The following is a 15,662-nucleotide window of genomic DNA, read 5'->3' on the forward strand; positions in this document are numbered from 1 at the left end:
ATGGTTCGTTAGAAGTCCGCACACTCTTAAATTTGTTTGGTGACCAAATCCCTGTTGCTTTATCCAAAGTAACATCTGAGTGACAAATACATACATCAAAAAAGCACAAAGGTCATGTGTATTTTAAGGTATGGGTGTTCCTTTCATAGTAGCAATGGAATGATTGTTTTTGAAAAATGCACATTTCATAACTTGTATTCACAACCATAATCTTCTTGCCAATTAAGGATTGATATGGTGGATATGTTATTGTTTCTATGAGTGAGAGTATTTCCCAGTGCTACATAGCGCTGCCTTTGCAGAACCTTCTGTTCTATTTATGTATGAAGAATGGATGGCACAGTGGTTAGCATTGCTGTCTCACAGCGCCAGGGACTCAGGTTCAATTCAGGGCTCAGGTCACTGTCTATGTGGAGCTTGCATGTTTTCCCCATGTCTGCGTGGGTTTCTTCTGAATGCTTCAGTTTCCTCCCGTACTCCAAAGATTTGCGAGTTAGGTTGATTGGCCGTGATAAATTAACCCTAATGTCAGGGGAATTAATAGGGTAAGTATGTGGGGTTACGGGAAAAGGGGTTGGGTGGGATTTTGGTTGGTACTGACTTGATGGGCTGAATGGTCTCTTGTTCTGTAGGGATTCTATGATTCTAAGAATGCAATATAGTTATGGGCTACTTTGAGATAACCTATTTACTGTTCACTCATTCTGGCAATTCCTGCATATTAAGTAACAGGAATCTACAGTGCCATATTTAGAGTGTGCTAACAATAAAGACATTTATACTTCCACTAACTTAATGAAATGTTCCAAGGCAGTTCATATTGAAATGCCTGAAAGCAAAAAGGTGCAGTCGAGAAGTGTAGGGAAGGAATACCAGAACTTGGAGCCTAGGCCACTGAAGGCATACTTACCAGTGATGCAATAATTATAATTGGGAAAGTGCAAGATGATCGAATGAGAGGAGTGTGGATATCAGGGTAATTAAAATGGTGCTTCCCCAGTGAGTGCTGCCTGCCTGTGGAAGGTTTCTAATCTTCACTGGGGGAGATGGCAAATGACTTTGGACCTGGCAACCTGCCCCTAGAAGGAGCATCTTCAGACTGGACCAACTATGCATGGATGAAAGGCTGTCTAGACTGGTTAACAGGCAGCAGCAGATGCGCTAGTGGAGTGTCAGTGATGGGAGAGCCAATGTTGTCATTCTGAGAGAGAATAGCATGGCACTCCCCTGAGGTAGCAACTGAGCAATTTCCCCTCGAGTGCAGGTTGCTGGAGATCCTGCAAGCTGCTGTGAGCACCGGTATCTCCATCCATGATGAAAGTTGACTGAAAGTCCTGCCTTCTCAACCTTGCCCCTCTCCTGAAATGTGGTGATCTACAGGTTAAATTAACACTAGTCAGCTCTCCCCCTCAAAGGGTCATCTGGGACTATGACATCTTTATCCCACCTCTACCATAGTGGTGCTCGCTCGCATGAGACATGCAGCCTTGCAACACTGCGCTGGGCTGGGTTGTATTCCAGAAACATTTGAATAATAAGCAGCATGAAGTTTGAATGAACAGGGGGTAACCTTGTTCCTGAATCAGATTTTGGGGCTCTCCAATTCCTTGAAGCCTTTAATGCTTAGAAATGATATAATTCTATACCACTTTGAAGAATTATTTTAATATCCAACATTGAGTTGTTTTCTCTAGAGTAGAGAAGACTGAGAGATGACCTGATTGAGATGTTCAAGATTACGAGGACATGGATAGGATGGATAGGGACCGGATATTCCCCTTAGTTGAAGGGTCAGTTACGAGGGGACACAAGTTAAAACTGAGGGTTAGGGGTGATTTGAGGAAAAACCTTTTTAACCAGAGGATGGTGATGGTGTGGAATGCTCTGCCTGGGAAGGTGGTGGAGGCAGGATGCCACGCATCCTTTAAAAAGTACCTAGATAAGTACTTGACATGCCATAACATGCTGGCAAGCAGGATTAGGTGGACAGGTCAGGGCCTTTCACACAGTAGTACGGACTCAATGGACTGAAGAGCTCTTCTGCAGTGTAGTACTCTGTGATTCATTTTATATTCTGTCAGAATGCCAGAAATAGAGTTAAATTTCCATTTTATACTTCCAATTTGCAAATACTCCTTTGTGCACTTTGTATATCTAATTTGCCCTGGAATCCTCCTATCTGCAAGAACAAGTTTGGTTGGCTTGCTTCTCAGTGAATCCAATTATATCTTTGCTTCAGGGAACCAAACAGGTTCTAATTAGTTGATCTTAATTTTTAATCAGTTGTAAGTAGCTGGCAATTCCTCCTCACAATTGTACTCCGAAAATGTCCGCAACTTTTAATTACACAAATGCAAAGTATCCAATATATAACTTTCTTTGAGTGAGAAATACCAATACCAATTCATGTGAAAGTCTATAAAACCGAACTGTGCAAAGGCAAGTCCAGCTAATGGCAGATGTCATTAGATTTGCCGCTGAGAGAAAGAGTTGAACAAGAGACAGATATAGTAGCCAGTATTTTACAACCTCGCTTAGGCGAGGCTCATAAAATCCCACCCAAGGACATTCTGCAAGCCCCAATTCCAGGGCAGGCTTGCTGGTAAAATTCCGGCCAGTGGGAAGGATAAATAAGGGGCTATTTTGTTGAGGTTGTTCCTATTTGTTTCAGAAAGTTCTCAATATCAGACAAAGTTTGTATCTTGTACTTTAATCTGATAGTGTCTAGGGTAGGAGGTCACTGTGTTATACAGATTTCTTTTCTTTCGGCAGCATCAGATAGGTTATAGTTGTCAATTCATGTGTTAGCATTTCTTTGCGCATCAGCAATCGAGTTTTGAACCAACCATTCACATAGCTGTTTGGTAGGTTACGCCTTGGTCCTCGTCACGGCCACTTAGCAGAGGCTGCCTCTCTTCAAAGGTGGAGTTTCGCTTCTTCCTCGTCTGACAGACCTGTGTAACAATATAATTAAATAGTGCTGTCACCAAGCAGCCAAACACTGCAGCACCCAGCAACCAAGGCCAGATCTGCTTGGCTTCCTGTAGATAGGGAGCAAGGATTTCCTGGATTGAAGGCGGTACTGAAAAATACAAGAGAGAAGAAAGGAATATGTTAAAAAATATCAACAGCAGACATAGATTGAAAGCAGCTCTGGCACGTCTGTTGTTTCCAGGACAGAAGAATTTATAGTAAATTACTCTGGAATTACATTGAACAAAGAACAAAAACAGCCCGGGAAACAGACCCTTTGGCCCAACGAGCCTGCGCTGCCATTTTAATATTACCAGTCCCCCCTCCACCCATGACCCCTATCTATTGTTTTTATGGCAATCCAGATTGAGGGAAACTAATTTAGGGACAATTTATTACTTCCAATCAGCCTAATAGCACATCTTTGGGGTGTGGGAGGAAACCAGAGCGTCTGGAGAAAACCCACGCAAGCACAGGGAGAATGCGCAAACTCCCACAGACTCTGGCCCAAATCCACGTGTCTGCACAGCAAACAGTGATAGTCACTGAGCTGTCGTGTTGCCCAGCATCTGGTCCAGTTTAAGCACACACTAACGACATGAAGTACTAGGCCAATCTCGAACATTCAAGAGCAGCCCAAGTACGACCCATTGTGTGTACGCCCCTCGTTGGACAACAAGGCGGACTGACTTAAAACCTGTGAATTAAAAGAGAAAAAACATTATTATCATACCATATCCTTTTACGTTACCAGGGACGTCCCCCTGCTAATGAACTTTATCTAAAACAATCTCCTATATCCTTCCATCTCCAACCCACTCATATGCCTGTCTAAGTTACTCTTAGACAACTCCAGCGTGCCTGCCTCCACCACTTTACTTGGCGTAGCATTCCATACCCCCACTACCCTCTGTATGAAAATCCTCCCTCTAATATGTGTTATACCTCTCCCCCCTCACCTTAAGCCCGTGGCCCCTCGTACTGTGTGTCTCTAACATAGGAAATAGCTTACCTCTGTTTACTCTATCTATACCCTTCATAATCCTATATACCTCTATTAGATCCCCCCTCAGTCACCGTCTTTCAAGGGAAAACAGCCCAAATTTGCTCAATCTTTCCTTATAACCCAGTCCTCCCATACCAGGCAACATCCTGGTAAACCTCCTCTGCACTCTCTCCAGAGTCTTCACATCCTTCCGGTAGTAAGGCGACCAGAATTGGACACAGTACTCTAAATGCGGCCTAACCTACGTTCTATACAACTGCAACATTAGACTCCAGCTCTTCTTTTCTATACCCCTTCCTATAAAGGCTAACATACCACAGGCTTTCTTCACCACACTCTCCACTTGTACTGCCACCTTCAAAGACTTGTGCACTTGCACCCCCAGGTCTCGCTGCATTTCTATACTCCTTATGGGCTTACCCTTTATCATATAACTCCCCCCTACATTATTCCGGCCAAAATGCATCACCTCACATTTATCTGGATTAAACTCCATTTGCTATGTATCTGCCCAATATACCAGCCTATCAATATCCCATTGTATTGCCAGACACTGCTCCTCACTGCCCGCCAATCCAGCCATCTTAGTGTCATCAGTACACCAAGCAAGGAGCAGCAAGAACATATTTATGAACTCATTTTACGTAATTTTATGGCCCCTAAGAATTTAAGTATGAGGAGCAGTTACACAAAGTGGAAGAAAAATAGACAAAGCCGACCAAGTTCACAAAGCAGACTCAGAAGAAGAGTTATACAGACTTGAATTGTCAACTCTGTTTCTCTCTCCATAGATGCTGCCAGACCTGCTGCGTTTTTCCTGTGTTTTCTATTTTTATTTAAGACCTGCAGCATCTGCAATATTTTGCTTTTACACAAAGTTGGGTCGTATGCCCTGAAAATCTGAATGTTAAGGTTGATGTATTTGCAGTTTTAAAGATATTATGGGGAACTGATAGAACGGACAGAAAGAAACTTCTCTGCTCTTTGAGGATCAAACCTAGAACTCAGGGACGTAGCCTAAAGGTTATAGCTAAACTTTGCAGGAGTGAATTTAGGAAACATTTCTACACACAAAAGGTGGTGAGCTTTTGGAACCTTCTTCCACAATCAGCAATGTATGAGGTCAACTGTTAATTTTAAATCTGAGATTAATATTTGAAGATTTCGGTTAAGGATATGGGGTAACAGTAGGTGGATGGAGTTAGGTCACAGATTATTTATCATCTTATTGAATGGCAAAACAGGTTGTGGACAATATGACCTTCATCTATTTCTCTAAGTTTCTAAATAAACCCTACTACTTCTGCTTAGTAACAGTTGTGTGTCTTTTACTTCTGAACTGTGTGCTTTTTAAGGTTCTCCCCAGTGAAAGATGGAAGTGTAGTGGCTGTCTACAGGGCATCTGTGCCTGCCTAGTGGATGGAAGTGTTTCAATACCTCCTTGTGCTAAGCCGACAGGTGATAATAACTACAGATGTAATAGCTATGGTTGCAATGACTTCCCAGGCCGTATAAAATATTTACATAAATATTTTAAAGAGGTGACGCTGTAAAAGAAGTGATGTTCCCCTGAGAGATAATCCATTTACCACTTCTAGCTGCTCATCAGTTTGTTTCAGTCGTGTAACATAGATTGAAAATTAGCAAATCCTGTGTTGAAGCCTCATGGCATATAATGATACTCTAGGGCAGTATGTGGCACAATGGTTAGCACTGCTGCCTCACAGTGCCAGGGACCTCGGTTCAACTCTGGCCTTGGATGATTATCTGTGTGCAGTTTGCTCATTCTCCTTTTGTCTGCATGGGTTTCCTCCAGGTGCTCTGGTTTCCTCCCACACTCCAAAGATGTGAGAGTTAGATGGATTGCTATATTATCCCTTAAGTGTCCAAGAATGTATAGGTTAGGTGTATTAGCCATGGTAAATGCATAGGTTTATAGGGATAGGGGTGAGAGCCTTGGTGGGATGCCCTTTCAGTGAGTTGGTGCAGATTGATGGGCCGGATAGCCTCTTTCTACACAGTAGGGATTCTATGATGCTGCATTGCAGCTTTCGGGGAGCATGGGCAGGGTTTCGAGTTTTGAACTTATAAAACTTCTGAGTAAAAATGATTGGTCATAACTGTAGATCACCACTGTACAGGAGATCTCTCCCACTGGAACCACAATAGTAACTCAGAAGTGGGACCTGGAGGGGAGAGAGACAGTATGAAGGCTGTCTCAAACTCAACAGTTGGGAGGCTATTTCCAGGCACCTATGGTACAAGGAGATCAGTAAACCAAATGGAAAATTCCAGTCAGCCTCTGGTCATAATTGGCCTTTTAATTATCTAAGCGATCATCATGGGCAGATAGGCATTGCATGCCTGATCTGGCATGCAGGAAAATGGCCCCAGGCAGGAAAATGGTTCTGGATAGGATGCTTCCAGAAAACTGCACACTGGCCAGCAGTGCAATTATCTATGCGTCCTTCTGCCTCCGTTTCTGTCCCAGAGTCCAAATCTGCGCATTAACTTTCAAGGCACTAAACCCATTCCTTCACGTGCACATCATACATTTGATTCAATCAATTTAGAGATCTTCTCCTGATGTCCTGGCTAATGTTTATTCCTCAACCAGCCACATCAGATAAACAGATTGATTGGTTATTCATCTCAATGCTGTTTGCGAAAGTTTGCAACATTGACAACTGCATTTGCGTTAGAAACAACATTGACTACATTTCAAAAATAATTCATTGGTATAAAGCATGTGGGTACATAGATATGTGTGTAAGTACAAGAGATATTTCCCCCAGGGGTGTACTGAGTCACTGAATTCATTTCATAGTTTGAATGTACATATTTTAATCTTACAAACAATAATTGGTATTATATCGAGAACTATTTAAGGAAATGCACCTTACCTGATTCAACCAAGTAATCGTAATCATATCCAAGCTCTCTTGTAGAAATAAAAAAATCAATATTTCTGTAGATTGGAATGAAAGGCACCATGTAATAGTCACGGTTGTGGCCTATTGGTGTGTTAGTTGCTGGAAAGATTGTCTGATGGGGCATGTGTTTCCGTAACCATCGTTCATATATGCTGCAGTTGGCGAAACAAAATAGAAACCGTATTAGGATTCTAATACTGAAAGTTTAGTTGGATCACAATCAGATTCGCCCTCAATACCTAAGGCAGAACTTTTTGCTGCCCCAAGGTGGCTGTCGTCATTGTGGATTGAAGAATAGCATGAGAGCATGGCTATCGATTTTATACCATTATGAAATCAGTTTGCAATTGTGCCATCAAGCCTCCAATGATGGGCCTCTTTTTCGGCTGTACAATGTTGGGAACACCTTTAGTATAAATTTAAATCTGACACAATCCCTTTGTCTACCAGTGACTCCTTAGTCATCATGGAAGAAAATAGGACCTTAGAGGCTCATGCTGACTCATGTATTCCCTCATGTCTGCAACAGGGAGGTGCCCATCAGTAAGATAGATGTTGTATTGATTGCAATCAACATTATTACATGCAGTCAAGAGGGGAGGAGAAGATGACAACAGCCAAAGGCAGGATATTCACCCTCGGGAGCAAGGGGTAGCTAGACCCATATACGCACCAATTTTGAGGATCATGCAAATATCATTCATAGGCACCTTGCAAGACCCAGGATATACAGGAAATGCATGTCTTTCCTGCAGATGAGTGAGTGACGATGTTGCTGTGGCCGCCACATATCCAGGGATCTAGTGGCTCACATAGAGCACATTCTCCAGGACTTGGCGCCATGGGGACTGGGCAGACATCCATTGCCAGTAGCTCTGAAAGTCACCACCGCCCTGAAGTTCTACATCAATGGTTCCATGTGTAAATGCATGCAGGAGGTAACAGGCACTCTCTTTGCCAAGGCCCACAATAACATGCACTTCATGTGATATCAAGCAAGCCAGGACACAAAGGCTCTGGGCTTTGCAGCTATTTCCAGGTTCCCACAGACGTAGGAAGCCATCAACTGTCCCCATGTCACTCTATGATCTCCCTGGCAGCTGGCCACAAATAGCAAATTCTGCAGGTTTGCACAAGACTATTGCCCTGGAAGCATTTCCATTAAATTCCCTGAGAGGAAGGCAGTGGAAGTCTCCATGATGCCTTTATCTAAAGCAGATCACAGATCCTGGATATCTTGAAGGGACAGTCCAGCATCTAGGATTGGCTCCTGAGGAACAAGAAAGGTATGACTGATGGCACCCATCCAATGCCACAAACTGTAACCCAGAGAAGGTACAATGATGCTCATGCTGCTGTCTGAATATTGGTGGAGCACATCACAGGTGTTTTAAAAATGTGATTCCATTGCCTGGACAGATCTGGCAGGTCACTGCTGTACACTCCCTTGAGGGTCTCATGGATCACTGTTATTTACTGAGCACTTCACAACCTGGCAGTGCAAAGCGGGGAGGAGCTGCTAGATTCCAGGATGTTACAGCTGCAGATCTCCTCCTATGAGGAGGACATTGAAGGGATGAGGGCGGTGAAGTCAATGAAGCTGAGGCTGCAGAGGAAGAGGCCATAGCACAGGCCAGCTTTAAATATGGCACCCAAGGCAAGGCAGTGGTGAGGTCATGGCACAGTGGATGAATCAGAGGAGGGTACAATTCAATCCAATTCAGGGTACTATACCCTCTGAAATCCTGCCATTGCGGCCAGTGGGAAAATCACAATTTTTCACGTCCGTCATGGCACATAGTACGTGAAATTGAGAATTCCACCTCTAATCTTTGGCTGAGTGGGTGCACCCATACCTCCAAGTAAGAAGGTGGTGGATTCATGGGTTCCTGTAGATTGTAATCTAGACTGGCATTGTTGGAGGTGCCATCATTTAGATGAGATGTTAAATGAAATTCTGTCTCCCCTCTCAGAGGATCTAATGGGAATGATTTTAAGGAGTCTTCTCATTGTGCCCTTAATGATCACTGCTTTAACAGATTATCAGCTTGTTTGTCTCATTGGTGTTTGTGTGGTCTATTTGACTGCCACTTGCCCCTACATTATAATAGCAACTAATTCTTTGGCCGTAAGGATTGGAAAGGGCACTATATAAATACGATTTATTTCTTGTATTATTGTTTCATTGACTTATTCTCAACAAAAATCTACAGTGAAGCCTTGTGTTATATTTATAGTTCAGAAAACTTTAAATATCTTAATATTTAAAGCAGAGTTCATCCCATTAGTTTGATTGTTAACACGACATTTAAAAAGTTACTTACAAATAGAATCCCCTATCCAGCTTCAGTATTGTATCTAGGGGACACCATCAGATTAGCAGAGAGCCTGAAATTTTAGATTTCACCTTTGCCTCTTCTGTAGCAGCTCCAGTTTTACATAGATGATATCTTAAAGCAGATGAAGTTATTCTAGTGTATGAATAGGTCAGTATGAACGTAAAATGGGTCCTTCCTGTTACAATACTCACAATTCCCAATGAAGGGAAATCTTTCACCTATAGCATTTCTGCATGTGATTGTTAAAACTGAGATTCAATTCATCCTTGTTGTGCAGCAGGATAGCCAAGGGAAAACTTAAGCCAGAGCATATTAGCTCATTGCAGAGAGACACAACCATCTCCATTCATCCCTTTATTTCACTTGCCCAGTTTATTCTGAATAGTGATCCCTCAAGTCATAAATCGTCTGCAGATTCTTACACATCTGAGACAGAGAAGTCTGATTCATCTGTTCATCTTTCACATATAAATGATTCCACGTGCAAATAAAGCTAGCAACACCACCTCTTTGAGAAGCTCATACATTGAAATCCATTTGAGTTGCATGACATTCTCCTCATTCAGTGTCCGTGTCTGCTGAATTCAGAAAAGCTATTTCAAAAAATTGGCACAGAAAAATAGGTGGGTAATTTAGTAGTGAACATACAAATTAGCCCTAACTGCCTCAATGCCACTAAATAAGTGATGTTATTTTACATTGCATAGAATTTCCAGATTTTGATTCATGTTAAATGATCACTTCCCAGAATTAATATTTTTCTTTTATGTAAATGAAACCTAACATACAACGCCGGTGGCACGGTGGCACAGTGGTTAGTACTGCTGCCTCATAGCGCCCAGGACCTGGGTTTGATTCTCGGCTTGGGTGGCTGTCTGTGTGGAGTTTGCACATTCTCCCCATGTCTGCGTGGGTTTCCTTTGGGTGCTCCAGTTTCCTCCCACACTCCAAAGATGTGCAAGTTAGGTTGATTAGTCATGCTAAATTGCCCCTTATGTAAGGAGATTAGTAGGGTAAATAGGTAGGTCTATGGAGATAGGGGCTGGGTGGGATCGTGGTTGGTGCAGACTCGATGGGCTGAATGGTCTCCTTCTGTATTGCAGGGATTCTATGATTTTATGACACAGTGAAAGGACATAGAGAAGTGCAGCAGGAATTGAATTTTTCATGTCTCAAGCTGCAGCTATGCCCAATCTTAATAGGTTGCATCATGGGGAGAAACTATAATTGAATGTACCAAAATATAATTTGTGCAATGATGGATTTGTAAATTATTAAAGTTAAGTGACCTCTCATGGTATAAGACTAATGTTTCAGAAGGGCAATTGGGCTCTTACCACAATTGATATTTGGATTTTGAACCTTTCCCCAGTATTTTGATTCTTTTCCTTGCATATTTTTCCAGTCTTTTTCGCTATGCTTTCACTTTTCTGTATGAATTTGACATTTTTGGACCTATGCTAAAATTTGCTGTGTGATTCAACTTTTTGCACCGATAAGCATCCTAATACACTAAGGGCAGGATTCCTGCTCTTCCTGCTGGAGGGATCTTCTGTTCCCATTGAAGGCCATCACTGCGCCCCTCCATGGTGTTTCCCTGATGGCAAATATGGTGAAAAACACAAACAGCCATTGTCTTCGATGGGACTGGAGAGATTAAGTCGATTAAGGTGATATTTACTGGAGTTTAGAAGAATGAGAGGAGATCTTATGGAAACTTGTAAAATTCTAACAGGATTAGACAGAGTAGATCCAGAAAGAATGTTCCCCGATGGTGAGGGAGGCCAGAACTAGAGGTCATAGTTTGAGGATAAGGGATAAACCTTTTAGGGCTCAGGTGAGGAGAAACTTCTTCTCCCAGAGAATGGTGAATCTGTAGAATTCACTACCGCAGAAAGTAGTTGAGGCCAAAGCATTGTGTGCTTTAAGAAAAAATTGGATGTAGGTCATGGGCTAAAGGGATCGAGAGATATGGGGCAAATATGGGATCAGGATATTGAATTTGATGATCAGCCATGATCAAAATGAATGACGGAGCAGGTTCAAAGGGCCAAATGGTCTACTCCTGCTTCTAGTTTCATGTCTCTGTTTAAATGGCACCTACAAACAGATTCGCTCTCTGCAGCCCGGGACTGCCCATGATGTGTGATGGCCCTCAGAAGACACAAATGCTATTCCCCAAGTTCAATGACAAAGTGCTGGTGGCACTCTTCCATGCAGTTGTGGAGATCTTTTACCCTTTGTGATGGGTGCAGGTGGTCCACGAAGCTCACCACCAAGGCTTAGATGCTTGTTGCCAGACCAGTCAGCACTTACTGTCCTCAAAACAGGACTGCTATCCAGTGCCAACAAAGAATGAATCATCTCATCTGCTCCATCAAGGTAAGTCTTCTCAATCTCAACTCACACTCTCATTGGGTCATCATATCTTCACATATTCTTTATGCAAGAAAAGATTGTCCACACTAGCAGAGAGATCCCAGACTGGAGGAATGATCCTGGCGCTTAGTTTACTCACCCCATTTGAAGAGCAGGCAGCAGAGCTGAGGATAGGAACCATTCCTGAGCTAACAACCAGTGAGTCCATCCAACTGTCCATCCACTGGTCATCACCCACCCACCAAAACTGTGAGTGCTCTTCAATGTGGTGACTATCCAGCCAATCACTAATTACTTCCTTTCTATTACAGCTAACAGCAAGGAAAGGAGACGACACATCACCAGCCAGCCCCTCGGCCCTAGCCACCAGGCCCTGAGCGCCCATTAGATGTAGAGCTCTCACCGTATTCATCTGCAGCCTCTGTGAACACAGTGACTGTGTTTTGCTGCAGGTCTTGCGGTCACCATCTGGTGAGCACATCACTGAAATCTGTCCACAGCAGGTGGAGGCAGTGACAGCCGAGGTCTCCGACACTTGGAGGACCGCTAGAGGCCAGGCTCCCGCTGAGTGGAAATCAGATGATGAGTCTCTGGAATTGGCCCTCAGAGAAATGTTGGAGCTCCACAGACAGGCAGGAGTACAGCAGACAGGGGTACAACAGGCAGGGGTACAGCAGATAAGGGTAAGAACATATAGGGGTACAACAGGCAGAGGCACAGCAAGCAGGGGTACAGCAGGCAGGGGTACAATAGGGAGGGGTACAGCAGGCAGGGGTACAGCAGACAAGGGCAAGAACAGACATGGGTTCAGCAGGTAGGGGCACAGGAGGCAGGGGCACAGCAGGCAGGGGTTTCATCACTGTATATATTTTGCACCTCTGTAAATATATTTTGCTTCTCTGAAATTTTCATTTGGTGAATGGCTCTTCTATCTGATGCAATGCTCCATGATTATTTAAGTGTAACAGATGGCCTGCTCTTCAATTGTCTCCCACCATGAATCTCGCACAAGCTGCATACGTTGAGTCACCTTTCTGTCCACAGCAGTGACATGTGGAAAGACGTGTTGGTTAGCAATGCATAAGTTAGATTTGCATCGGAGGATCATATGATACGGCCTCATGAGAATAGCTTTAGTAATTTGGTTTATTCTCCTAACGTTGCTGCACTGGAGACTAGTCTATGTGGCTGCTATAGGTTTTAAGGGTGACCTGCATTATTGGAGTCAACCCAACTCGGTGCATATTTCAACAGCGTCCATAAAATGTCTCTCCGACATGAATATGGATTTCTAAAAATTTATTTGTGGGATATGGGCATTGCTGGTTGGCCGCTCACATTATTTGCCCTTGAACTGAGTTGCTTGCTAGGCCATTTCAGAGGTCAGTTGAGAATCAACTGCATGTAGGCCTGAGCAAGTAAGGTCTTCAGATTTCTTTCCCTAAAGGACCTTAGTGAACCAGATGGATTTTTACGACAATTCACAATGGTTTTATGCTCACCAGTAGATTCATAATTCCAGATTTTTTTTATTGAACTCAGATTCCAACATCTGCCATGGCAGTATTTAAAGCTGGGTACCCAGAATGTGAGCTAAGTTTCTGGATTAATAGTCTAGCGATGATACCACTAGGCCCCAATATATTTCAAGTAATAGTCAGGGATCTTGGGAATTAATGGCAACCTGTAGCATGACATCATAACCATGTGTACAGTTAGACATCGCCCCAATAGTAATTCCCATTTTCCACCAACATGGAACAGAGCTCAGTGATTCCTGAAACATCTGCTAGACAGCAAAGACTATATGAGATCAGAGTGATGTTTGTCTAGGCTCCAGGTTCCAGACCATTAAATGGTGGGATGTCACTCTGGTGAGTGTTGGTCTTCTAGCACCTGATTCCAAAATATTATCCTTTTCAGGATTGAACCAGACTCCAAGGAACATTCACCCTTTGTTTCACAAATATATCTGCTATCCCGCCTTCTTTAAAATGCTGATTGCATTTTAATTATAACATTCCTTTCCAAGTGTTAATGTGAATTTTGAAAGCATCAAGCTGCAGGAATGGATGCAGGAAATTGCTCAGTAATACTTTATAAAATCAACAAGCAGCCACATTTCGAAAAGCTAGAATTTGCAGCTATTTAAACAATGCGATCAAATTTCTCCAAGGCTCAAAGACTGGTGAATGTTTGGATTACAAATCATTGGCTTCCTCTCTGCAATCCACTGATGTTACAGAGTGGTAAGAATATCTGGAGTGGATTGACAAACTATAACCTAGAAAGCTGAACTTACAGGTCTATGCCTATTATTACACATTGCGAGGCATAAAGCTTGAATTGCCAGGCCATTGAAAGGCTGTTGTGAAAATTGGTGAAACATCAGGAGCCTGATCCTTAGATGATAACTTCTAAATAGTTTTAGAACTATTATCGAGATCATTCAAAGACGCTAAACATGCTCAATATATCAGTGAAATGAACACAAAACTTTAGTCACCATCACTACCATGAGAGATAGGAGGCGTGCAACCAAATTGCCAAATTTAGGGTTAAATTTAAATAGGACAGCTCCTTAATCCCAGCTGTGCCAAAAGTTGCAGTGGACAGGATTGGGACTGCAAGCGGTCTCCAGAATCTAAGGCAGGATTTTACAACTTCGCTGAGGCAAGATTGTAAAATCCTGCCTGAGGCCAACAGTGAATTCCATTCTGTGAGCCTCCGTGGCAGAGAAGGCGGCAAAATTCCCCCTCAGTCCTGGAAGTCCAGGGTCAGACAAGCATGGAGATTCCAGGGCAATGTGTGGAGGTACAGCCTAGGAGGGTGGGTGGGAGGGGAGGAGGGTGTGGGGATTGTTGTGAAGAAGCCGGGGACAGGGGAGGGAAACACTTGCAGTGGTTGTATCGATTGTGGGAGTATGCCCGATGTTAAAAAGAGGTTGCTGATGGAAGCACCCCCTTGCTTCCAGCCCGAGGCCTTTTGCAGAGTTACTTTTTTTGCTTCTTCCTCTGCTCCTGAACTGCTCCTGTCAACTTGAAACTTGAGGTTGAGTGGGAGTGATTAATAACTGGCTGCCTAAAGCCCTCAACTGGGAGAAGACACGCCAACCTAGAGTAAAATTGCAGAGAGCGCAGAGCAGGCAGGAGCCTGGTGAGAAGGTTATCCAAAACGTTATCCCCCACCCCCCTCCCCCTCCACCCCTACCCTGCAATCTGGGGAAATGTAAAATTCTGTCTAATATTTTGGAAAAGATGAGTGAAATCTACACGACTGTATCCAAATCTGTGCGTTTTCTACAATTCACTTTCTAATAATATCAAAACAATCAAAAATTGTCTTTTCATTAAGGCACAAGTCAAGTACAATAATTTTTTAATACAGCAGAGAGCATCACAGTCTGTAAGCAGCAGAGAGAACAGCAAGGCTCTGTCCACCAGTACCTTTAAACAGAAAGTGTGCTGCCATGTCAGTGAGTCTCTGGCTACATGCTATCCAATGGAGCGTTTGTCACCAAGTCTGTAAAGGACCAGTGCAATTTTTTAAAATGCATTTTTGGTGTGTGGACATCTCTGAGCCTGGCATTTATTACCTGTTCCTGGATGCCTTGAAAAGATAATGGTCGATCTTATTCTCGATCACTACCTTTTTATTCTTCATCATGATTTAATGCAATTGAATGGTTTGTTCAGCTACTTCATGGGAAGTCCAGATATCTTCTCTTTTGGTTTATCTTTAAAATTGAAGTTAAATTCTCAAGCTGCTGTGGGATTTGAATTTACTGAATGGTTAGTGGGAAAGATGTAAAGGAGCAAACTGGCAAGAAAATTACAAAAAGGTGTAGAAACTATAGAGTGATGATGTTGGGGCACTGCAACTGTATGTAATATTGTAAATAATCTGTAATAATGACAGAAAGGGGGGAGAGTGTGTTCAAGAGATTTTCTCAATTATATAATTGCACTCTGCAATCCTTTTGTTCCTTTTCTGCACCTAGACTCAGCTTCCCAATCAAAAGTTCCCCCTCTT

The 15,662-nt window shown here is 43.0% G+C and overlaps 1 protein-coding gene across 3 annotated transcripts in view; it reads right to left on the reverse strand.

Annotated features, from left to right (window-relative positions):
* Positions 1–828: 828 nt before the first annotated feature.
* tyr (tyrosinase) overlaps positions 829–15,662 on the reverse strand; it is a 43,100-nt gene continuing 28,266 nt past the window's right edge. The window contains exons 4-6 of one of the 3 annotated variants that reach the window (XM_080197888.1): positions 6,878–7,064; positions 3,872–3,883; positions 829–3,065 (exon numbers count right to left, since the gene is read on the reverse strand). In XM_080197888.1, the coding sequence (XP_080054014.1) occupies positions 2,850–3,065; positions 3,872–3,883; positions 6,878–7,064 (415 nt within the window). In that variant the 3' untranslated portion in view covers positions 829–2,849. Of the gene's footprint in view, positions 3,083–3,871; positions 3,884–5,571; positions 5,581–6,877; positions 7,065–15,662 lie in introns of all 3 variants that reach the window. The other 2 variants (XM_080197889.1, XM_080197887.1) reach the window with 2 other exon arrangements.

This window comes from Carcharhinus amblyrhynchos, chromosome 10 (genome assembly GCF_965287045.1).
Source record: "Carcharhinus amblyrhynchos chromosome 10, sCarAmb.v2.hapA, whole genome shotgun sequence".
Taxonomy (NCBI): Eukaryota; Metazoa; Chordata; class Chondrichthyes; order Carcharhiniformes; family Carcharhinidae; genus Carcharhinus; species Carcharhinus amblyrhynchos.